At 44.2% G+C, this 23,830-nt stretch overlaps 4 protein-coding genes across 5 annotated transcripts; 2 read left to right on the top strand and 2 right to left on the bottom strand.

The window, feature by feature from the left end:
* Positions 1-754: 754 nt before the first annotated feature.
* grhprb (glyoxylate reductase/hydroxypyruvate reductase b) lies at positions 755-4,835 on the top strand. Its single transcript, XM_079338502.1, has 9 exons — positions 755-1,127; positions 2,094-2,227; positions 2,320-2,392; positions 3,004-3,120; positions 3,218-3,306; positions 3,401-3,505; positions 3,732-3,867; positions 4,264-4,394; positions 4,503-4,835. The coding sequence occupies exons 1-9, from the start codon at positions 877-879 to the stop codon at positions 4,622-4,624; spliced, it is 1,158 nt and encodes a 385-aa protein (XP_079194628.1). The 5' UTR covers positions 755-876; the 3' UTR covers positions 4,625-4,835.
* A 1,558-nt stretch (positions 4,836-6,393) lies between these two features.
* Positions 6,394-11,788, bottom strand: zbtb5 (zinc finger and BTB domain containing 5). 2 transcript variants are annotated; one of them, XM_079338500.1, is made up of 4 exons: positions 11,469-11,788; positions 10,487-10,700; positions 9,533-10,387; positions 6,394-8,885 (listed from the first exon to the last, which is right to left on the bottom strand). In XM_079338500.1, the coding sequence occupies exons 2-4, from the start codon at positions 10,694-10,696 to the stop codon at positions 7,734-7,736; spliced, it is 2,217 nt and encodes a 738-aa protein (XP_079194626.1). In that variant the 5' UTR covers positions 10,697-10,700; positions 11,469-11,788; the 3' UTR covers positions 6,394-7,733. The 2 variants fall into 2 exon arrangements, with proteins under 2 accessions (XP_079194626.1, XP_079194627.1); XM_079338501.1 differs by having other exon boundaries at positions 9,539-10,387.
* A 140-nt stretch (positions 11,789-11,928) lies between these two features.
* Positions 11,929-15,616, top strand: polr1e (RNA polymerase I subunit E). Its single transcript, XM_079338503.1, has 12 exons — positions 11,929-12,280; positions 12,800-12,906; positions 13,018-13,094; positions 13,191-13,276; positions 13,388-13,443; positions 13,538-13,682; positions 14,056-14,160; positions 14,282-14,378; positions 14,464-14,594; positions 14,814-14,895; positions 15,152-15,283; positions 15,369-15,616. Exons 1-12 carry the CDS (start codon positions 12,106-12,108, stop codon positions 15,532-15,534), a joined length of 1,359 nt encoding a protein of 452 aa, XP_079194629.1. The 5' UTR covers positions 11,929-12,105; the 3' UTR covers positions 15,535-15,616.
* Positions 15,617-16,370: 754 nt separating this feature from the next.
* On the bottom strand, positions 16,371-23,271 carry fbxo10 (F-box protein 10). Its single transcript, XM_079338499.1, has 11 exons — positions 23,092-23,271; positions 22,063-22,673; positions 20,882-21,694; positions 20,539-20,688; positions 19,621-19,757; positions 18,839-18,909; positions 18,541-18,693; positions 18,111-18,461; positions 17,708-18,018; positions 17,292-17,479; positions 16,371-16,773 (listed from the first exon to the last, which is right to left on the bottom strand). The coding sequence occupies exons 2-11, from the start codon at positions 22,645-22,647 to the stop codon at positions 16,593-16,595; spliced, it is 2,940 nt and encodes a 979-aa protein (XP_079194625.1). The 5' UTR covers positions 22,648-22,673; positions 23,092-23,271; the 3' UTR covers positions 16,371-16,592.
* Positions 23,272-23,830: the final 559 nt, after the last annotated feature.

The following is a 23,830-nucleotide window of genomic DNA, read 5'->3' as shown; positions in this document are numbered from 1 at the left end:
AATTAATTGTTAATATTTATATTTACATTGTACAGAGAGAGCAAGTTAAGTTAAGCAAGAAAGAAAGTTAAATTCCTTGTGTTTTTAAACGTACTTGGTCAATAAATCTGATTCTGAATTATTACACTAGGCTACACTTGCAGGCTCTTTTGCTCAATACCCTTTCAGCTGTTCATACTACACAGCAACGCAGTTGGTCAGGTTGCGTTCATACCCTGACCCTCAGTTGGGTCCAGTAGAAGTTTAGCAGAGTCTTGAGCTGGGCCTTCTTCAGCAACATTTATTAACTCCTGTAAATAGGACAGAAAAGGTTTACAGATTGGAACTTCTCTATCAGACCAGGTCTTGGGGCCGGGTATCGGATATTAATCTCAACCAGGAGGTGTCGAGCAGAGCTGAATCCAGCCTTGGGTTTATTTGTTGGGGATGTCGAGCAGTTTTTTTTGCTCTGTGATTTCTTTGATTTTGAGTTGATGCTTATAAGTGGTTTCTCTTTTTTGTTCATAAAAGGTAAAACGTATCTTTGGTGATTGTTTTGGTAAGCGTGTCAGACAAGGTGCCATGTCCTACTGTTTAAAGAAACAAAGGTCAAGCCAAGTGAAACATTGACATCCTATTGACACTTATTTGTGGTGATAATTCAAGGTAAAGTTTGAGTTGAGTTTATTCTTTTTTGTTTGTTTTTTGTTTGTTTGTTTTTCATTTCTGATTTGGTTGAGGTGACTATATGACCTCACATTTCACTAAACAAAGCTGAGGAGAGATCAACTCTGGGATTTTGTGTTTTCTTCGGACTTCAGAGACACCCTCCCTCTTCTCATATTGGTCAAAAACAGACAGGAACCTCCCCCCTGAGCCAGAGCCAAAATCCAGCATATGCACACACGACTCTGGACTCCAAAGTACCTCTTCTACCTCTTAGACACCTGCCCACAGATTTACTCTCTGCTGGAAATGTGGTCCAGTCTTGTAGCACTGCGGCGGCTCCAGCGGATTGCTGTTGCTCCTCTGAATATCACCGGGGGTCTCACAGGCAGTGTGCACAGGGAGATGTCAACCATGAAACGGGTGTATGTCACCCGACAGATCCCACCTGATGGCCTGAAAACTCTTCGTGAATCTGGAGAGTAAGTCATAGAGTTTTTAACAAATTGATATTAGGTAATCTATGCAATTTAATCTCCTTATATATTATATGATTTTTATTTTTTTTTAAATGATACTTTTTCTAAATTGCAAATGTCTGTTTTTCAAAGTTCATCATTCACTTTAAGTAAACAGGGCTGCTAATGTTTGCCCTCAGGTTAGTCAGATAAGACTGGTAGCCTAAAGGGTATTCGCCCAGTAAAGTCCCTGTGTTTTTAAGAGGGCCTACAGAATACGTAGTGAGGCATGTGATACTGTTGATCTTTCTAAGAGCAAAAAACTGAAGATTTAAAGATTCTGTGAGAAGTTTCTTTATAGTATTGAAACAGACTCAAATCGATATCTATGCTTTTATATTTCTGATGAAATCAATAAAGGTCATCAGCAGAACGGCTGTGTAATTCTATTTAGATTTATTGTAATGCCTACTGCTGACACCTGGTCGGTGTAATAAACAACATACTTCAGAAATAGCTTTTGTTTACATTTTCTAAAGCCAATGTTTGTGGTGACAAACACATTTGATTGAGATTTTCGTTTTTATAACATTAATTACGCTTGTACTGTACCATCAGTAAAGATAATTGGTGAATGTACTTGAGGAGCGCTTTTCTAGTCTTCTGACTACTCAAAGCACTTTTAGACTGACACACGATCACACACTGACGGCAGAGGTGGCTATGTAAAGTGTCCATCACTTGCCCAAGGACACATCAGGCATGTAGCTGCAGCAGCTGGAGATCAAACCTCCGAGCTTATGGTTGAGAAACGGCCGATGCTACCTCTAAGTCTGAAGATAAGACATACCACTTTGTTTAGAGGGGGCGCCTAAATGGCTCAAACCAAAGATTCCTCACAGGAGCTTTGAAAAACTCTAACTAAGCTTTTTTCAAAAAGTATTTTTAAAAGAAAGATGGCCTCTTCAGTCATGCTTTCCTTTTTCCCAGGGTGCAGTTTGAGCTGTGGAACTCCGACGATGAGACCGTGCCCAGGAAGGAGCTGCTGCAGAAGGTCAAAGGTGTCGACGGTCTGCTCTGCATGCTGACGGAGAAGATTGATGCAGAGCTATTGGATGCTGCAGGTCTGAAGACATTCCCTTGGAGCAATTTGAATCATGCTCACTTTAAAAAAAAATTCTCACATTTGTTTATGTGTTTTGCTGTATTCATTCAGGTCCGAACCTGAAGATCCTCAGTACTATGTCAGTGGGTTTTGACCATCTTAATTTGGACGAGTTGAAAAAAAGGTAATTCCTAAACTTCAATTTGAATTTTTATTTGCGCTTTGAAAATCATTGATCAATCACGTGAAGATACAAAAAAGTAAAACTTAAAAATAAACAAAAAGAGATTACTATCAGTAAAAAAAACAAATGAGAGCCAATCTTGAGATTATTTTAAAAATGATTCCCCCATTTTTAAGCAAAATAGTTAAATGCGGATTCCTCCAAGATCAGGGCAAACCTGGGAGTGAATGAGCGGTGATAAGCCCTCTTGGAAAGTCATGGGTAGCTTGGACTTTCTTGCATAATGGCCTATTGTTAGAGACTCAGAGGACAGAACAAACACAGGACGATGGATTTTTCTCACAACTGAGGACGTTTATAGACAGACTGGGGACAAATTAGAGTTTGAAAAATATTGAAAATGGTATTTAAAATGATATGTGACCTTTCCAAGCAAGCAACAGTTTCTCTACATAAAGTTGTACGGAGTCGAACAATGCAGAACAATTACAGTGTTATAGAAGAGCCAATCAAAAGTGTGTGTGTTTCAGTAAACAAATTGTTTGTTAATTGCTAATGTCGTTTGCATATTACACTGTATGTAAAAGGTGTATGTGTGTGTTTTCCTTCAGAGGGATCCGTGTGGGTTACACCCCTGACGTCCTGACAGATTCGGTGGCTGAGCTGACTGTGGCTCTGCTGCTCACGACCTCGAGGAGACTTGTAGAGGCCACACACGAAGCCAAGACGTAATGCTACCCAAACATGCTTGTGTACTCAAATCTATCCATGCATACGTTTGTATCTGTATCATGTTTGCATAATGTGTATGTCTCTCTGTGTCAGTGGAGGCTGGGGCACATGGAGAACTTTGTGGCTGTGTGGACATGAGCTGGCCAACAGCACTGTGGGAATCCTGGGCCTGGGGAGAATTGGTACGCTTTGGACAGGACATGCAGATTAGCTTACATCTAACTGCCACATCTCTTCGCCTGATTAATCTCATACAAGGTCTTTGTGCTCATCCAGGTGTTGCCATCGCTGAGCGTCTGGCACCTTTCAAAGTAAAGAAGTTTATCTACACAGACGTGGAGCCCAGACCAGAGCTGGCCAGTTCCATCAATGCAGAGTACGGTAAGGACTGCAGATTTGTCATCGGTATCCATCAACATGTTTTTATGATGAACAAAAGGCAACAGTCTTTTAATCTCCTGAGGAGAAAATGGAGAAATGTCCTCAAAACACTGAATGACAAACATTATTTTTCACTCATGATCTCTTGGGTAGTCATACTAATCTAAGTGTCTGAACAAATTGAAAATCTATCCGATGATTTGGAGTTAGCACTGTCTCTCTGTAGTCTCCTTCGATGAGCTGGCCAAGCAGTCCGATTTCCTGGCCGTGTGCTGCGCTCTAACACCTGAAACAAAGGAGATCTGCAACAAGGACCTCTTCTCCAAGATGAAAAGCAACGCCATCTTTATCAACACCAGCAGGTAACCTTGTTTTGAACACAAACACAATGGCATGTGGATACGTCACCTGACTTCGAACAATAAGATCCAAAGGCTGGATTTAAAACCAGGAGCAGCTGGAAAAGACTACACTCTCATGGATCTAAGACCAAATTCATGTTTATTAATGATTACTAGACAGTCTATTTCAGGGTTGAGACAAAACAGAAAACAAAATGAAATGTCCTTTCCATTGTTAAAAAGACAATAAATTGCTCACATGTAAATACCTTTAGTTCCCTTTTAAATACTCACATCAGAGATACAGGAATCAATTCATTATTTAGCCTTTACCTTCTGGGAAATGTTCATGGTGGGATTAATTTACAGTGTCTGGGATTTTTTTGATTCAGTCTATGATTCTGGTCTTTGTGTCAGGGGTGGTGTGGTGAACCAGGAAGACCTGTATGAGGCTCTGTCCACAGGGCAGATTGCAGGCGCTGGATTAGATGTCACTGTTCCTGAGCCCCTGCCCACAGACCACCCCCTCTTTACCCTCAAAAACTGTGGTGAGTCCGTCTGATCAAAGGGTTTGTTCATAGAAGACAAAGTGTAAGATATGATCCCTTTTCTCTTTTGATTGTCTTCCTAATTTTTTTTTTTTTTTGCGCTCACAGTGATTCTTCCACATGTTGCTAGCGCCTCCTACAGTACCCGTAATGCCATGTCCTCCATGGCAGCAAACAACCTCCTCCTCGGCCTGAAGGGGGAGCCGATGATCAACGAACTCAAACTGTGAATGGGAAAGTGGTTTCCACTCCACTATCACTTCTAGCAACATTTGTCATTTTGCTTTGGAGGATTCAAATGCAAACTCAGGACTTTCGTTTTGTAATCAAGAATTTATGTTGTGTTTAAAACTGCTGTGAGGAGTTTTAAACTAAAACTGCTTCTACATAGATTCTGTTGGCCGGTATGTTCTGTACACCCAGCATTGATAGAAATGCAACATTTTTTTCCCCCATGGCTTGGATGTGTTCACATGCAGCTTGGGAAGATTTCAGGGGGAACCTGGCTCAAAAGAATAAAAAGAAGACCGCACGCTTGCTCCCTTTTTCGTGCATTTATTAAAAGCACATCTCGCGAGGGAACCTGCCTGAAATTGACGAGAACTTTCTAAAAGCAGACATGTAAAAAAAAAAACATAGGACATCAATGGGACTGAATCAGTGTAGCATTGTCCACAGGGGGCGCTAAAACCGCTACAATCTGAATATTCCTCACAGCAGCTTTAAATTTAAATTTAATTAAAATGATTGTCAGATTTTGCTTCATTCTTGTACAGTTTCTGTGACATTTTTTCCCTCATATTGCATAAAAAACGAGTCGTGCAACAACACTGAATTTCACTGGTTTTTTTTCTTTAATTCAGTCTTTACAACAACTGAACATACTATACCATCTTAAAAGCCTTCAACAGTACAGAGACAAACTGTAGGTCTCATCATGGTTACACTATGTTACGTACAGTACACAGAAAAACAAACAGGACACACTTCTGATTTGGCATATCAACAAGAGCCCAGCTTTTCAAGCTCAGGGCGTAAGGCAGTGACTTAAAGGATCAATTTAGGCCTTTTAGAAATTCTTACATTTTGGCATTTTCATACAGGGCAGATACAGTCAGTGCATTTTTCAGAGATTCACATTAGCTGTTTATGCAGAACAGCTTTAGAAGACAGCACCACAGTAATCATTAACAGGCCTGTGTGAGACATGGGAACTATTTTGGATTCGGCTCACTTCTCTTTAGGTTACGTTATGTTAGATTTCATTTATTCTGTGGCGAAGCCTTAAAAAGACTTCACAATGAATGCCATAGTGTCAGGACCATCAGGGTAAACGGTACGTTAGCTTATGTTTACAGAGAGAACTGCTTTCTGAAGTCACAAGTCAAGGTGATCCATGATCGTGTTTGAATTAAAAACTTCACTTTTGTACAAGTTGACAGTGTAATGACTCTACGATACGATAATGTGCCGACAACAAGTGGAAGCTGTAAGCATGTTTCACACTGGCCGTGTCGGTGAGACTTTACAGCAAGCAAAAAAAGAAAAGAAAAGAGGAAGTCTACAAAAAGGCAAACGTACGTAAAGGCAGGGTTGGTAATTTTCTAACACGAGCATGACTTTGAGAGTAGTGTGTTGAGACTATGTTGGCTCATTTAGCGGTAAGTAAACACTAAGCTTCATCATGATACACGTAAAAACAAAACAAAAAAACAACTATTTCACTACTCACAATGACCAACCACAAACTCAGTTTAAACTGTTAGCGGTGACGTGCATTCAGTGTGGAGAACGAGCAGGGAGACGTGATTGGTTGATCAGATTGGTACCTCGTAGCAGACACTGGTCGAAGTTTTTACAGGCTTACAAACTGCTACAGATGACGGATTTCCTTTGTTTCTCTTTCAGAGAACACAAAGTTATTAATGTCTGTCAGGACCTAAACACAATTTCACCCAAAATCGTAAAAAGTGGATCTGGAGAAAATGACCAACCCTGCTTCTTTTTTTTTTTTTTTTTTCCCCATTTTGGTTTCACTAAGACCGAACTGTACAACAACTGCAAGAACACTGATTTCATAGACCAACCCTCTACACGCCAAGCTCTTCTTGACATTAAAGAAGAAGTATACTCCTCTTCTTTGTTTTCATTTTAACATCTTCTTCTTTAGGTTTTTTTTTTCTCATTCCGCACACAGAGAAAATCATGTATGTAGGATCAGATGTTAGCAGAAATGCTTCAACCCTTCGCTTGCAAAATAGGACCTTAAAGAGAGGGCGGAGTTCAACACTCCAGTAAACACACAAGTTAGAGAAAGAATGATTTGTCGTAATGCTTTTGTAACAAATGGAACATTTTATGTATAAAGATATATGTATAAAGCACAAGTATCAAGTACGTTAGCAAACAAACACTTAATGCTTCAAGAGTCCTTTTGTCTCCCCTCCAAGAGAAATCCATGAAACCAACAGAAAATGTGCAATATCTTTTCATTGTGCCTCAAAGCACATCTTCTCTCTTTTTTTTTTTTTATTAATAAATGACAAACTGCACACTGAGTACACCGGGGACCGGGGAAACCGTGCTGATGCGTGGACGGTCAACAGAAACAGAGGAAGATTTGCTTAATGCACTTCAATCATGGAGGAATAAAAATCACATCGCATTAAGATTTTCACATACGAGGACAACAAATTATGTTATTTAGGTATTAGGTATGTACTGTGATGCAATTATATATAAATCCCTATTACCCCAATTTTACAGCAACAACGGTGTCAAACAAAGAGTGAAAAAAAAAAAGAGACAGATCTTAGCTTTGCCTTGGTCTGCCTCACAGGACTGAGCCGTCTTTGTTTGAACCCGTCCATGACCAGTACTTAGAGGAGTACCATGATAAAACGGACCCGAATCAGTTAAAATGATCAACAGTCTGAGTAATGCTACATAATGTTATTTTTAAATGTGCGATGAAAATGCGTCATATAAGCACTTAAACCAATAAACCAGTAAAATAGCATTTCATTTGAGTTTCATTGTATTACGCAGCGGCTCTCTTTCACCTGCAGAGGGCGCTGTATGGATTACAACAAGCATTGGTGGTGCACGTGCCTGCACAGTTATTTTCCAGTTGTGTTTGATATCTGCATTTGAGGGATCACCGCAACAAACGTGTACGTCCATATCTATCCCGGAGATAGAAAAGACAAAAAGAACATGTATGATTACATTACCATCCCTATCTTTGGCCTGTGATCACGCCTGATTCTTTTGGACTGAACAAGCTGATCAGATCCCAGCACTTCCAACACTTTGATCCTGTCCTCAGGCGCTGTAATCCTACAGCATGGCGTTGGACATGTTGCTGTTCTGCCAGCGCAGGCAGGTGGTCTTGGAATGCTTGTAGAGGTGTGACGACTGACTGAAGCGCTTTCCACATTTGAGACAAGCGTAAGGCTTCTCTCCCGTGTGGACTCGGATGTGCTTCTTACAGTCGGTTAGGGTGAGGAAGGTCTTGCAGCAGATTTTGCAGGCGTATTTCCGCGCTCCTTCCACCACCAGCACGTTGTGCTCCGACAGGGCCTTCTTGCACTTGGACAGGACGTCGGCCGAGGCTCGGGTCAGGTGAGGGGGGAGTGAGGTGGGCCTGCCACCGTTCATATCATATCCACCTGTCTTGTTTAGAAGCAGAGGGCTTGCCATGCTTGAGGAGGAAGAGGCGGCGTCCTGTAGAACACCGCTTACTCCTTCATCTCCTCCCATGTCACTGGTCATTTTGGGAGCGATACGCCTGTAGCCTGGGTAGCCCATAGAAGCCGAACTCGCTCCTCCAGCACCTCGAGAGGGTCGGCCGAAGGAGTGAAGCCCCAGACTAGAGTGCTGAAAGTCCAAACTGAAGGGATCCATCCCTCCACTAGCTCTTGGGTTCCCTAAACCATCATGCAGAGGACGGAGGAATAAAGAATCCGCCTGTAGGTTGTCTCCAAATCCGTTACGACTCCCGGCGCCAAGCGGACCTGACTGCAGAAGAGAGGAGGAAGTAGAGCCCGATGGCCCAGCAGCTTCCTCTCTGAGCAGAAAGTTATGTCCTACCGCGTCGCCTGTGGTTGTGTTGGGAAGTTCATCCTCTCCAACAACCATCCCGGCACTGGCACTTCCAAAATCTTTAGGGCTGAGAAAATTAGAAATACTAAAACCGGGTTTGTTACCCAGTCCACTGTGACATCCGTAGCCACCTCTCCCTCCACTGCCTCCTCCCATGCTGTCCTTAAGGAGAAGGTGGGAGCCGTGTTGCAGCAGGGAGTCGGAGCTGGGCTGGGGTTCGGATGTGAAGCTGCGGTCGCTGCTCTCTGGGCTCAGCTCCGCCTTCTCCTCCTCCTCCTCCTCCCGGCCTCCGGGCTCAGCCGGGTCGCTGCCTTCAGCCTGCGATGTGACGTCGCTGATTTCATCTGTCGGCTCAGGCGAACTTTGTGGCTCTCGTTTAATCACCACCTACATAAAACAGAGGAGATTCAATCGAAGCTTAAGGAGATGTGGATTCAGGACAGCAGAGTGGTTTGCTTCTATACGTGTTAAATGCTTACATGAATGTCAGTGAGTTTCCTTTAAGGACTACAGATTCTGGCTTTACTTTACTTTCTTACGTACTTTTTGTTTTTCAGCCTCAAAAAGAAGACGCACTTAAAAAAAAAAAAAAAAAAAACCTACAGAACTTCAACCATGTTTAGCCCAAAGCTTCCTCAAACACAGGAAGTGTGGGGTCTTTGGGCCGTTCGAGTGTTTCAGGTTATTTTGGTGCTAAAGTTTATGTTTCGGTCTGTTGCAGAGAGCAGACGAGGGGACACCGTCCAAACTGCTGCTGAAACAGTGCCAACTCATTTTTTGCAAACACAATTTACACAGAGTGCGAGCGTTTGCTTGCAAAACGTAGTGATTCAAATAAGCCCATAAACTAAAAGACCAGGGAGTCTAAATGTGCAGCCATGGTATTGTAACAGGTGACATTGTTGTGTTATGGTTTATAATGTTGGGATGATGAAAACCCTTTTCTTTACTGGCACACGATTGATCTAAGGAGACGTGTCACGTTCATAAAATGATTCAAATGAGGTATAATGGGTCATCAAATCAGGCCACACCTTTACCTTCTGTTCCTGTTCCTCAGTCTCGTCCTCCTCCGTCCCTGATTTGATCTTCACCCCCACTCTGATGTCCTGGTGGTCCTGGTCTTCCATGTCCTCCTCCTTGTTCACGCCTCCCTGCATTCTCCCCAAATCCTCTCCCTCGCAGCGTCCGCTGTCTGACTGGCTGGGCATCTGGGGATCATCTTGCACCCCTGCGAGGCCCGTGATAACACCATCCTTTTTGGAGTCATCCCCCATCTTGTGGGAGTCTGGAGAGAGGAGCCCTCCTTCCTCCCGGTTTGCGTTCCCTGCTCCTTCGCCCAGCAGCCCCAGGTTAGGGACGGAGGGCCGCTGTCTCTGCCTCGGTCTCTCCTCTGACAGGCCAGCGAGGGCGAGAGAGGGTTTGCGTTTGTGGAAGCGCCTGATTGGGAAGGAGGCTCGCTGTTCAACTCTATTGCCGCCCACATTTCCAACAGTGTCCTCCTCCATCCCACCTAAAGCTGAGCTCACCAAGCTGAGGCCCAGCTGCTGCAGGAGGAATGAGCGCTGCATCTTTGACGTGGCAGCGTTTGCGCTGAGGTTAGCGTTAGCTGCTAGAGTAGGGTTCGCCGCCACGTCTGCTGCTTGCTGCTGCTGCTGCTGTCTGTGTCTCTGTTGATCCTGCTGAGCGTGGTGATGGAGGCTTCTGTCAGAGGAGGGAGACATGGGAAGGGTACGTGTAGTCAGGTAGTGTTTGCACGCCTTGACCACATTGTTGAGATGCAGATGTGAGGCTGCGAGGAGGATATCCATGACATTGCTCTCCCCCAGCATCAGCGTGGAGGTGTACATCATATCCACGAGAGCAGCAAAAGCTTCAGCTGTCACCACCTGCAGGGGCGCAAGAGGAAGACGAATCGAGGTCAGAGTCGCATTAAATCTACATCACCCTCCTTTTTCTCCTTTGCACAGTATCGTCACTTATCTCACCTCACTGTCCAGCTGGATCATGTTCATGCTAGCATCTCCCTCTGCCACAGTGAACAGGGCCCTGAAATGAGTGCTGCAGGCCGCCAGCACCGCGCGGTGGGCCTTGAAGTGTCGGCTGCCCACCACGATGACACAGTCGCACAGCTGACCGTGGACTCGTTGATAGTTGAGCTGCTGGAAGATCTGCTCGAAGTGGCCTGGGAAATCCATGGTCCTGATACAGCAGGAGGAAAAGGTTCAACATGTTATGTGGCAACAATTAGGAGATCAGATATTTATCTTTTAACCTTTGAAATTTGAAAGTGATGAAAAAGTGGAAAGTCCACTATTTTATGATCTACTCTTGAAACTTAAAACTCAGACTGACTAACAGCTATAATATTGTCAACTTTAGAGAGTGTAATAGTAAAAGCATTTAAAGAGATTCTGATCATACTAAGACCGTGTACGACATGTTATGAATACAAATACAACTAAACCATTATCTTTATCAATTCACTCCTGTAAAACTGACCTATTGAGATCTGCTGTCTGCATCTATGTCATATACACAGCCTGCAGCACATAAGTGTAGGGGTGTGTGTGTGTGTGTGTGTGTGTGTGTGTGTGTGTGTGTGTGTGTATCATGTTGCTGCTGATAGTAACAGCATAGAGTGAATGAGTGGGCGAGTTTTACCCCCCTCCCTCTCCAAGTTGATACCAATCAAAAGGTTTTTTTTGTTTTTTTTTTTTAATTAAAGAGTAGAGCACTACAGCTGAAATATATAAATATAAATAAATATCTAACATGACACCGCTGTAACCTAACAGGAGTACACATTGAATTTAGTGTGCTTTACATTACAACAACGCTTCATTAGATACACATCAGAGAGTTAGCTAGCAGTACAGCATGGGCTAAAACAGGGTTATTTAGATATTATTTAACTCATAAAACAGCATTACGTTACTATGAGAGAGACTGTAAAGAGTAACACAGTACCTTGAATTATCCGGAGACGTGGGAAAGTAGAGGCAGACGCGGGGCCTCGACCACAAACTGACAAGGCTAAAGTTAGCTGGCTACCAACCAGAAAATAGCCACAACAGAGCTAGCAGTTAGCATCTGCTGTTCTTTACCCCGGACCACTTTATCTGCAAAGAGCGTCTGCCGGTCCCATCAAACGCTGCTTCAGCCTGATAACAGTCTCTGCTACGATGTCCCACATCACTTAACGCTCCTTTACGACAACCAGGTAATTCACTCGGCATGTGACGGGCGGAAGCTGGCAGTGATCTGAGGTCACACGCGCGCACACACACGGACACACGCACACAAACTAACACACACTCACACACACTCACACACACACGGACACGAGAGCTGCTGTTTTTGTCGAGCGAGCGAAGGGACGAGTCTGTCACGGTAACCCCGGGAGACGAGGTCGGAAATCATAAACGCTGAAAAACAAAAAAACAAATACAGATTTATACGTCATTCACTGGTTATGCTTTCTAGTTAATTATCACACCCAGACGGGGTATTTACCAACCAGACTCACGGGGTGGCGCTGTGCCACACTACGTGATCATGACCTGGACTACGTAAACTAGCTGCAGTTTATCTTTTTTACCACAAGATGCCGCTCTCTATGTGGGCTCTGCTTTGGCCCCAAGCGAGTGTTTTGGCGAAACCGGAAGTAGAAGAGAGTGAAACCTCTTGCGTCATGTGGACACTTGCGACAACAAGTATGGCAGCCTCCTGCTCGTTAGTGTGTAGTGGAGAGGAGAGCGATTCCAACAAAGCTGTAGTTGGTGAGTATCCTACACTCTTTATTATTTTAACATTCAGAGTAAAATGATTTTTTTAGTCTCGTTTATTAAAGTACTGCCCTGTATATCTGCTGTATTATAATCAGCTTCATGTATTAAACACGTGGGGATTCACGTATGAACTCTGTTTTGGGCCATTTAGCGTGTTTTCTATTTACATTATTCATTTATTTCTATTTTCAGTTTATAGCATGATTATCGTATTATGACACGAAACGCATGTTACACACACGTCACTCACAAACACGTTTACACACAATTTCTGCTTTTATCTGTCATTGTTACTGTATGCCATTAATATATTTTCGATTAGATTATTATCTTCTGAATCTTAATTCTGTTTTGTATTTGTGTGATATTTTAGTATTTTTTGAGTTTTCTGCCTCTTCCTGCACTAAGTGTTGTCTATTGTTCTATTTGCTTAATATGTTTTTTTTCCCCTTACTGTGCAGATAAATAAATGCATATTAATCTACGTTTGTGATTGTGTCTCTCATTCAGTCCGCTTTTCAAATGGAAACATCAACAATGCAACAAACAGTTTGGATTTCTCGATGTACAAACACACAGATGAAAACAACCCCAGGAAAAAGAGCCGACGGATAGTGGTGAGAGAGGAGAAAAAAGCTGCCTACCTTCATCTCCATGACTTGATGTTAAAGATGCGTTGTTTACCTTGTGTTGCTTTGACACAGCTGTATGCTTTTTTTTGTGCCCAGGTTGCTGAATCAGACAGACTGTCCTATGTTGGAAATAATTTTGGGGTAGGATCCTTAAAATGCAACAACCTTTGCAGGTACGTTAACTTAACATATCGCAAGATACTGTGCTTATGGTTACCATCACTGTGAAGAGTGTGAATAATACAGTCTACTTTTGGTGTCTACATTAGTTATTATGTCGGAGTGTTAAACAAGCAGACCATGCAGATGGAGGTGCACAGTGCTCAGCTGTTCAACATGCAACCTGTTATACCAGGTAAAAAGAAAACAATCACGCGTTTTGCAAACATAATCATCTATAAAAAAAGATTGCTATTTGTTTTTCCAACCATATGCATAAAATGTATTGTATTATTTTTCTCCCCAGGAGAGGAAACCGAGACAGCAACAGCACAGGACACTACACAGACCTTCAGAGAAAAGGCAGGTCCTCCCTGTGTTTCATACAATAACGGAACAACTACAACAGTCTTAAGTATATTAATGTTTAAAGTCTTATATTCCACTTTCACTCAAGGTTGACTCTTTGATTGAGGCGTTCGGCACCTCCAAACAGAAGCGAGCCCTGAGCTCCCGAAGACTGAATCAGGTGGGCAGCGACACACTGAATCAAGCCGTGGCTAAAGCTGCAAGCAGTGTGATCGATTCGAAGGGCCTGGAAGGTAAGGCACACCAAACGAGTGGGTGGTTCGAGCTCCTCCTCGTGCTAGTTATAACAGGAATTGGAAGTCATACCGCAAAAACTCAGAGGTTATATCATGCCAGTTTGTAGAGCATTATATGTCGATTGCACATTTAAACACAGGATCTGATGCAGAAGAGCTAAACATGTTTCTTTACTTCAGACGGTGTGGATGATTTTTTAGTGGGGTTTTCTCTCTAGCAGCTTAGGCTTGGTTTGGAGGGAAAGAGGAAGTAGTACGAATGATATAAATGGACACAGGAGCTTTAATAAAAAATGAAAATGTCAGGCTGACCCTAAATGCCTGTTTCTGTTTTTCTTATCTTAATTTCTTTCCGCCTCTCTCCCTGTAGCTCTACAACAGGAAGTGGCTGACTCCCAGGGAGACATTGCGCTCCACCTCCCACCCTTCACTGCAGAAGCTGACAAAGCTGAGAACGTCTACTCGTTTGATGATCGTATCCTTTTTATATTGTGTGTTCCAAATATCACATTTAAAGAACTGTAGTTGCTGAAACAGATGTAGGTGGGGTTAAACAGGTTGAGCTGAGGCAGTTTGTCCTTAATGGGTATCTGTAGTCCTGAGTCCAGTAGAGTTTGAAGCTTTGGAAGAGGCTGGTTCCAAGATGGCGGCCCTCACCTCAGAGGAGCTGAAGAAGATGAGGGATGAAGCAGGGTAAGCTGAAAAAGAGCTCACACTTTGAAGCTACATTTTTTTTTTTTGTCCTCGTGTTCTGATACAAGTTTGTTCTTTCATTTAGGTTCTTAAGTATTTTGAAGTTCTTGGAGAACTTGCCAGCTGATGGTGAAGCCAGAGATAAAACGGCCCGCTGCGCCTTCTACCTCTCTCTGCTCATCAAGCTGGCACAACAAAGAAACGTCACGCGCAAGTGTGAGTAATGCTCTCCGCTTCCACCATACATGGGTGTTTGAAAGGTTTATTTTGGGGTGTTTTATGCCTTTTGTTTTAGACAGGTGGATAGTCAGAAACCATCAGAGAGAGAGAGAGAGAGAGAGAGAGCACCAAGCAACTGTTACCCGATCATTAGTCAAAAGCACACAAATGTCTCAGCTGAGCAGGCTGCTCACTCATTCTTGTGTACATTTACAGTTGGCCAGACTGAAGGCTGCCCTCGCACCATCCAGAGCACGCTGTTCAGAACGTTCACAGCGGAGACTTTCAAAGACGGCAGGTAAGATGGCGGCGCAGATTTGTCATCACCATGGTTGATGTTTGGAATTTGATACAGTTGATAGTTTTAACAGTAAATCTAAGAATGTATGGTAATTGCTTTTAAAGCTGCTTTCATGTTTCCTGTTAATAAAATAATTGACGGTCATTTTCTCGTGCAGTTTGTTGTAAAATGACACAACAGTGTTTTATATACATTTGTTTTTGCCCTGGTTTATTTTAAGGTTTTTTTTCCCCACTGTACCTTTTCTGTTTAGAATCCACAACCTTGTGTCGTCATCAATGAAGGTCAAATTAGCAGCTTTTTCTCTCGCCCTGCTGCTGCATATGGGTCACATGACGGCTGACCTCACATTACTGCACCGGGACCTGGGGATCACCGAGGCGAGGTAAGAGAAGAGAAGAGGGCTGAGGGGAAGAGTCACAGATGAACAACATCAGCAGGGACTGATAGTTTTTTTTGTTGCCCAACAGGATGATTGAAGTAGCAAAGTCAATGGGCCTGACTCTATCGAAGCAGTCCCGGGGGAAGGTGCAGGAGGAGGGGCATCCTGACGAACACCGGTACGCCTCTCTGGTTCTACCTCTGGTCAAATATGATCAGTTCATGGAGAGGCGCAAACGCAGGAAAATGCACTGAAGATAACACGGAAGTCCAACTGAGAGGGTGGAAATGCCATAAATAAGAATTGTTTATTAAAGCATTTTGTAGACAAATAAAAGGGCGTCCTGTTTTAATTCATGCTTACTGTGCAGGGTACAAAAAAAAAAAAAAATCAGCGAAATGGACTGTGAGAGAAAACGTCAAAACGTGTAGGCACATTTGTAGACAGCACATATTGCACACTAAACATTTTGCATCCTGTACGTAGCTGCTTGTAACCAGGTGAGTCTGTGCGGTTGTGTTCCACCTTTTTTTAAAAACTTTTGGAATTGAAGTTCTCTAACTTTAGTGTCAGAAAGCTTTAGTGCATCACACGGAGGACACGATTCAAACACACAGACTCAGTAGGAAACAGCAGCTCGCTCTGTGCAGGAGGCAGAAGCTTACGTTTGGCTTAATATTTTAGTTTTTTCCTTTTTTTTCCTCTTTGCATAAACACCTCACACAGTTACAGTTGTTCCCTAGCTACAATCGTCGATTTAAAGAGGTCAAACGAGGCATAGCTTTGCGTAACATGATGGTAGCATGGCAGCTACAGTAACATGGTTCAAGCGGTCGTCTCTGAAGCCTTCAACTCCTGTTAGGATTTATAAATGTGCACTTCCTAGCCAAGGAGCGTCAGAAGCAAACTAACAAAAACACCACCAAAGTCGACAGGAGGTCTGTACATGAAATCTGCATTAAAAAGAACGGTTAGTTAAAGCTTTAGATTAGAAATGTAGGAGGGTAATGGTGCTTGACTTTTTTCCCCCCTCAGGTTTCACTTAATTGTATGAATGCACAGGAATATTTATCATAAAATTACAAAATGATTGAAGATTCACAAAATGATTTTAACATTTACAAAATGTGCGAGCCCAACACACTGGAAGGTGGATGTCCCCTTTAGTGGTTATACTCTGAGTAACTTCCTGCTTCTTGGAGTGGTTACTCCACCTCACCAGGAGGGTCAGAGCGTTTCCAATGTTTTCACGTGTGCTCAGGCAAAAGTTGTCGAGTCCTTTAAAAATTGGTTTCTACGTGCTGGCTGGCGTTCACAGAATGGAGCAAAACATGCTGCCACTATGGCAACCGCTTTCCACAGTGGCGCTGATTCTAGTCGTCATGGAAATCCCAAGTCGTGAAGGATATTGCGATGAGGAGAGGCCTGAGGGGGAGCTGGCCAGTGGACGAGGGGGAGGGTTTTCCAAAACCCAGGAGGGAGCAGATGTACAGCTAAAAAAAAAAAGAAAATGAGAAAGTAAAGTTTCAAGGCTGATGCAGAGCTGGCTAAACACTGAAGCTTCAATGTTCACGACACATCAACCTGTGCACAGCAACTCTAGAGGGGAGGGGGAGGGGGGGAATAAGTGTCGGAGTTACGTATTGCTCCTTTAAATAAGATATCCAGCATGTATTGAGGACTTTTTTAAAAATATATTTTTATCCATGTAGAGTTCGGCTACTAGCCCCCTATAGCAAAGTGAAAACATTCACCGTCCTTTTAGCTCTCTAACAATGCCTGAGAGATAATACCCGACACAATGTTCGACAGTTATCCATCACACAATGTTCACCTCTTTTAGTGAAAATGATAAAAGTTTCAGTACAGGACTGCAAAGCCTATGATGTGTAGCTTGAAGATACTGTATGCGTGATAAGTGTGTCAAGTGTGAGGACGGCAGAGAAACCGAGACCGTAAAGTGCCTGCTGTTCTTTGAATCTCTGGCTCTTTCCTCTGGTTGCCTAGTTACCTGTTACTGTGCCTTAGAACACTGTTGTTGCGCAGCACGCAGCTGTCATTGCCAGAATCCATATGTAGCAGCATTTTCTTGTTCCCAGGGTGGCCCTGGAACAAGAGATTGTCATGAACGACCCCTTTTACCGGGCCCAGCACAGCAATGCCACTGCCCTGTGCAGGTTGGACGCGGTTACGCAACACCTGAAATGAAAGAAATGAAAAGACCTTAAACATAAGTGACGTCATCCGAGATACGAGAATAATGATATTAACTTGAATCATTTTTGACATACAAGCAAAAGGATACTCAAGAACAAAGCATAAAAACAGCGAAAAAAACCATCAACCAACCTCATGAAGTCAAGCAGCGTCAGAACCCAACAACATTTTTGAAAGTGCTCCAAGCTCATGTCTCTGTTAATGTCTCACCTTAATGTCCACGCTGCCAGAGACTTGGATCCCATAACCCCGGTTTCCGACCACGTCATTCTCCACAATCTGCCCGTTGCCACTAAAAGTGACTCCATGGCCACTGTTTTTATAGATGCCGTTACCACGAAGCTCCACTCGGCAGTCCTTCTCCACAGTAACACCACCTCGACTGTTCTCAAGAATGCAGTTTGTAACCAGCCGGGTCAGCTGACTGCTCTGCAGCACAGCGATGCCGGTGCCGCGGTTACTGTTTACCAGGTTTGCAAAAACATTTAGGGGTTCACTGCTCTTCACGTAGAGACCAACGGCTGCAGGAAGGAAGAGAAGAGATGAAGGAATTCAGCGACAACAACTTTGTGCACCGTAGAATGTGTTGCTTTTCAACAGGTCAACAAATCACCTCCATTGTAGTTTATGCAGTTGCTCTCCACGAGGGCCACACTGATGGAACGCCGGGCAGAGTGGCGCTCATCCTCACTGTCCAGATCACTCTCCCATGCAAACAATTCGCCCTCTTCATTCAAGTTCTCCTGCCCCTCTCTGCCTTCTCCCTCCGCCCCCCTCCTCTCCCCGCTGCCGTCTTCTCCTCCAATCCTCTCCTGCCCGGACCAGTTTCCCTCCCTGGCATCGACATTCTCTGGGTCCTTCCTGCAGAACACGGCCAGCCCATACATACAGTTGTGGGTAACGTAGTTTCCCAGGAGCTGCGGGAGGCTGGATGACATCACCCACACGCCGCAGCCTTTGTTACCTGGAAGGATTAGATCAGGGATGAGTTGTTGTATCAAGATGATGTCTGATGCTGTAACTGTCAGGCTGAAAACACATACAGTAGACATGGTTTCCCTCTATAAGACCACGGCCCCTCTCTCCCACCACAACGCCGTCTGAATATCCGTAACAGATGTAGTTGTTCCTCAGGATTGGATCGCCTCCTCTTCGGATGTCTACACCTCCCCACTGGTTCTCTTTGATCACGTTTTCTGGAAGGACATTTTTTACATGTATAAGAAAATAAATACATAACCAAGAAACAGATGATGCTTGAAATGAGGGGAAATACAAAAAAAAAAAAAAGTTTTATATGTTGACGTGAAATTTTAAATAGGAGATGGCACAGAAACACACCGGTTATCATTCCTCTTCCATTCTCGTTTATCGCAATTCCCGCCGCTTGGCCCTGGAAGATGTGATTCCCACTGAGGAGGAAAAAAAAGCGAGGTCGAAAATGAGCGGATCTGAACAAACATGAGACAGGTTCAGGCTTTATGCAGAAACATCTGGCTTGGTTGGTTATCAAAGGCACAACATTACACAACCCTGCTCAAATCACAGCTCTACTTTAACTGTCGGGCTACTGCATGTACAGCAGCAAAGCATGACCAGCTGAACTGCAGCAGTGATTTATCTGTGTGTATTATCAAGGCATATGAAACTCCATTTTTGCATGTTACATGTTAAGAAGAGTGACGGTCTGATCTTGTTCTGAGTTCAACGCGACAAGAATTGAACATCTTTTCACAGGTATTCGTTCAAGTTACAGAAGGTAAAGCACAGGTTTAAAAACAATAAAAGGAAGGATGGCATCATTCCATTGAGCTGCCTCAGTGTTAGGACCCTGGTGGTTTTGGGCTTTCTGGCTCCCAGCAGCAGTGTAACGGCTTACAGGAAAACATCTGCTTTTCAGTTATGAGTCAAAATATCCTTTTGCAGTGATGGCTTTGAAAAATATTTTTGAAATCTGATGCATTAAGAAACCATTCTCAAATGTCTTAGTTTCATCCTGGTAAAGAAAAGAAAACTCTACATGGGGTAAGAACTACAATGACTACAATCCAAATGCTACTGTGGGAAAAAGAGGCACTTGACTGTTTTTTGGGCAGGTTGGATGTTTTGAGAGTCCGACCCACCTGACCACAGGATTCCCACTGAAGAGAATATACACGCCTGCTTCCTTGTTGTTAAAGATCTTGTTGCTCCGAATTGAACCTTTTCCATTGCCAAGGACAACAACCCCGGATCGCAAACCACTGTGTATTTTGTTACACTGTGGAGGACAGAAAAAGACTTTTGTATTAAAAAGGAACAAAAACTTCATTTTCATCTGTTTTACTAAATTAAAGCAAAAATACACTCGAGACGAGTATTATTAATGAGCATTGGGCTTGTGTGATGTCATTTGGAGCGAAGTTATGGATAAGTCTCACAGTTATGGAAAGTTGAATGACTCTTGTGTTCGTGTTTGTGACGTTTTCGAGCCGCATTTTACAACAAAGCTTTCAATCACGCCGTTACGTCAGTTTGATTTTGCATCAAATCCAAATCACGGCTGGGCATAAATCAGCATCATAAGACTCTACACAAACTAACATTAACAACGCTAACTATGTCGAGAAAGAAGCCTTATTTCAGAATAAAATGAACGTGATGTCGCTAGAGCACATGGGGAGAGCTAAAACTTTTGGCTTCACTTCTCGCCTGCTCTTGTGTTGTCCATTTTATTTATAGTCTTTGTAAAAAGCAGGACTATGAGCAGGAACATTTTCTAAGTGTTCATGCTGCTACAAATACAAATGTCAGCTTCTTAACATCCCATATTTTGAACATTTATTTCTGGAGAGTGGATAGAGCAGGATGCAGGAAAGGGGCCACAGGTTGGATTTGAACCCGGACTATTGCTCCGTATGTGGGGCACAACCAAACGGCTGCATAAAACTAACCATGAGATGACACAACGATGTGTTTCAACCTTATTTAGTCGAACATGGACATCACTTGTTACTTCCTTTTTTAACTTTTCACTTCAGCAGACGAGCGATCGGTCTCACCACAATGATCGGGTAAGCCCCTTTTCGAATGTCCAGACCCGCTTCCCCATTCGAGTGGATGTTGTTTTCTGCAATGAGGCCCTGAGCAGAGAGGCGCAGGAATACCCCTGAGGCCCGGCACTCGCACACCTCATTTCTCAGCATCACTATCTGAAGGAGGGGGAGAGAAAAACAAGAGCAGCTCAGGTAACTCTGGAGGAGAAACTACTAATCAATTACTCATGATCTGAGCTACTTCGTCACTTGATACAGCCCTCAAACATACACGCTGCCTTAAATTTGAAAGTCAAACGTGTTAAGTGACATTCATTTCTCTGAAAAAGCTTCATTTGATCTGATTTACTTTGGAGTTCTGGACGCAGCGCACGGCGTAGTTCAGCCCACGGAAAATGTTGCCTTCCAGGCGAGCTTGTCCGTAGTTAGACAAATGCACACCACCCTTCCCTTCCCTGAAGAGGCAGCGTCTGAGGATGCAGCCAAGAGTGGAGGCTGCCAACATCTGAGCCACTGGGTCCCTGTCTAGTTCCTGCTGCAGGGTGAGGGGTTCGGGGGTCACAGATGGGGGGTCTGGGGAGGAGGCCGGTGGCAGGGAGCCATCCGGCAAAGGTTTGAGCAAATGGGAAAGGCCATGGTGGTCGCACTGGAGTTTGTAATCCATTGCACACATGTTTTTGGTGTTATTTCCTGCTCCTTCTCTATTCTCCTCCTCTCCCTCGCTGCGTTCTCCATCACTCCAGCATTCTTCAATCACCGTGCCCTGGCACACAGGGTCTATCCCAGCCCTCCTCTGAAAGTCTTCTAGGCTCACTGGCTCTTTTTTATCATTAGCTCCGAGTTGCTTAAGCCCACCTTTGGATAATGAAGGGCAATTGAAACTCCCGGACACGCCACAAGATGGAAACGTCCTAGCCAGAGCCGCCAAGTGTTTACAAGCCCAGTTCCTTTCTGAAACTGGAGGATCCTCAATGGTCACCGACGGGGTGTCACTTCCCGAGAAGTCGCAGCTGTCAAACAAACTGAGGACGACCCCCACCAGGTGGGCAGAGCTGCCTCTTGAGAAGGAGCAGAAGCGAGCCTGGCAGGTTCCCGGGCCGCGGATCTGCAACTGGGCTCCCTCGAAGTTGCAGTTGTCGACCTGGACATGTCCCCATGATGTCTAGAGCAAAGACAGGAGTCAACGTTGATCGCGATAATAGATTCAGCAAGGAAAACAAGTAAAATATTTTTTTGTATATATAAGACTTCAGGCATGAGCAGGTTAATGTTACGTTACGAGATGCTATCACATGAGAAAGAGCACTTTATTGTTTATCATAGCCATGGTTGCGCATTTAAAGATAAAACTGTTGGAAAAGCAGCAATTACTAATAAAACACTTTTAAAAGCAGCATATTCAGCCTTTTTTTGTTTATTTAATAATTTGTTTTGGGTCCATCAATGCAAGTTGCCAAGAAATAAAAGTGTTTTCTACACCTTGCATTAGAATGAACCAACTGTTGAATAGTGCTGTGTGTGTTTCTGTACCTTGTAGACCACAGTGGAGAACCAGGGTGGCATGAACACCAGGTTGCACAGCCTGGCAGTCGGGCACTGCTGCTCCAAACACACCAGAAGAGCCACCTCTCCCAGACGTCCCAGCCCGACCAGCTCCACAGGCATCTTCAGCACCACTTCAGCCTGCTCCTCGTACACTCCCGGATGGAGAACCACACGGTCATAGGGCCCCGCCACCCCAAGGGCCCCTCGCAGTGTCTCAAACTCGCATCCAGGCCCCACGTGCCAAGTCCTGCGGTCTTTGCGACGACGGAAAAAGAGCAGGCAGGCAGAGGACTGGAGCTCTGGTCCGTTTTGAGTCCAGGTCCTGGTGGCCAGAGCGTGCTGCTTCAGGGCCTCTCTCCAGGACGGGGGCTCCAGGTGTGGCTGACTGGGCCAGTTGGGGTGCCGGCACTCGGGGCAGCGCAGGCACAGCTGTCTCCAGCGGGTGTTGTCGAGAGAGAGGACGAGCTCGCGCCAGGCACGGCACACCTGGCAGCAGCGGCCCAGGTCAGGGAGAGGAAGGTAGGCTAAGATAACCCTCCAGAGCTCTACAGGGAGGCTGCCCACCTCCATGGGGAGCAAGGGAACGGGGAGAGCACCTGGAGACAGACGGTCACACGCACGCGCAAGTTAGCACAATAGGAAACCGCTCGCGCCAACCATTATACAACAACAACACCACAGACAAACACGGGCTTTAAATAATAAAGCACACATAGTATCACCGCTACAGTGGCTAGCTGTTGCTACCACTTGCAAGCATGTGTCGTTTTAGCAGGAAAACACCACTTAGCGAAAAATGCATGGTTAAAATTCTGCCATGTAGTTTTCTTTCCTCCAGTTTACGTCGTTATCTTCAGTATACTGACATTGAGCATTTAAAAATGTTATTAAAGGGTTGCAAACGATGTGACTTGTCGCTGGTTATTTTGGAACTATGCGCATCTTACGTTAGCATGTACCACTTCACACGGCGATTTAAACAGCATCTTCAACGTCATTTAAAGAAAGCCTCACCTCTTTAAAAACTCTCCATACATGCATCCATCAACACATGTCTGCTCGAGATCCAGAGAGGCATCGTATCTTTCTTTCTTTCTATCTTTGCATGTCTTTCGACAGCGACTTGTGCAGACTCGCTGCCTGCAGAGTTCAGAACAGTGCTGCTGCTGATGAGCCACAGAAATGGAGTTCAGCTGCTTTTCTTTGCTTCCCAGTCTGCAGCGACACGAAACAAGCAGAGCTGAGGGAGAGCTGGGCTGTCTTCCGCCTCCGAAGGTGGGTGTTAACCTATGGACTGCAGAGCTGCTGTTAACATTGTTGTTAACTGCTTCAATCCAATGCATTAATAATGTGGTTAAATCTAGTCCTTCTTCCACATCTTAACTCTCACATGTGTGCATCCAACTTTTGATACAGTCAAGGTCTTTCACTGTACTTTAATTTTGGTTTAAGTGTTCTGCATCCCAACTCCATTTCCATCCTCTTTACATCTTAATGTAAGGTAAGTTGTCCCCAGCCTGCTAAATCATATGGCAGCCTATGGGGCCAGGGATGAAGAGGTCGACTGAGCTCACGGTATGATTCACGATACAGTGTTCACAGTACGATTCTGTCACAACTTATTTTGCAAAATGAGACGGATGACAGATGATGAGTGATTGTGGTTTGGCTTTTTTAAAGTTTTTTTCCCTCTCACAACAAGGGGAAGTTATCGGAGTTTGTCATTGTGGTGAAATGCTGCATCATGTTGGTT

The sequence above is a fragment of the Symphodus melops genome, assembly GCF_947650265.1.
Source record: "Symphodus melops genome assembly, chromosome: 2".
NCBI lineage: Eukaryota > Metazoa > Chordata > Actinopteri > Labriformes > Labridae > Symphodus > Symphodus melops.
This window is presented reverse-complemented; position numbering and strand designations above follow the sequence as displayed.

Bases quoted from the DNA above. Each gene is read 5' to 3' on its own strand.
- grhprb (XM_079338502.1), top strand. From the start codon at position 877: ATGCACACACGACTCTGGACTCCAAAGTACCTCTTCTACCTCTTAGAC. The intron at 3,121-3,217 runs GTAATGCTACCC...TCTCTGTGTCAG, and splicing joins GCCACACACGAAGCCAAGAC to TGGAGGCTGGGGCACATGGA. The intron at 3,506-3,731 runs GTAAGGACTGCA...GTCTCTCTGTAG, and splicing joins TTCCATCAATGCAGAGTACG to TCTCCTTCGATGAGCTGGCC.
- zbtb5 (XM_079338500.1), bottom strand. From the start codon at position 10,696: ATGGATTTCCCAGGCCACTTCGAGCAGATCTTCCAGCAGCTCAACTAT. The intron at 10,388-10,486 runs GTGAGATAAGTG...GCGCCCCTGCAG, and splicing joins TGATCCAGCTGGACAGTGAG to GTGGTGACAGCTGAAGCTTT. The intron at 8,886-9,532 runs GTGTGGCCTGAT...TGTTTTATGTAG, and splicing joins AACAGGAACAGAAGGTAAAG to GTGGTGATTAAACGAGAGCC.
- polr1e (XM_079338503.1), top strand. From the start codon at position 12,106: ATGCCGCTCTCTATGTGGGCTCTGCTTTGGCCCCAAGCGAGTGTTTTG. The intron at 13,095-13,190 runs GTACGTTAACTT...TGTCTACATTAG, and splicing joins AAATGCAACAACCTTTGCAG to TTATTATGTCGGAGTGTTAA. The intron at 15,284-15,368 runs GTAAGAGAAGAG...GTTGCCCAACAG, and splicing joins CTGGGGATCACCGAGGCGAG to GATGATTGAAGTAGCAAAGT.
- fbxo10 (XM_079338499.1), bottom strand. From the start codon at position 22,647: ATGGAGGTGGGCAGCCTCCCTGTAGAGCTCTGGAGGGTTATCTTAGCC. The intron at 21,695-22,062 runs GTACAGAAACAC...TCTTTGCTCTAG, and splicing joins TCTCCACTGTGGTCTACAAG to ACATCATGGGGACATGTCCA. The intron at 20,689-20,881 runs GTAAATCAGATC...CCCCTCCTTCAG, and splicing joins GCTGCGTCCAGAACTCCAAA to ATAGTGATGCTGAGAAATGA.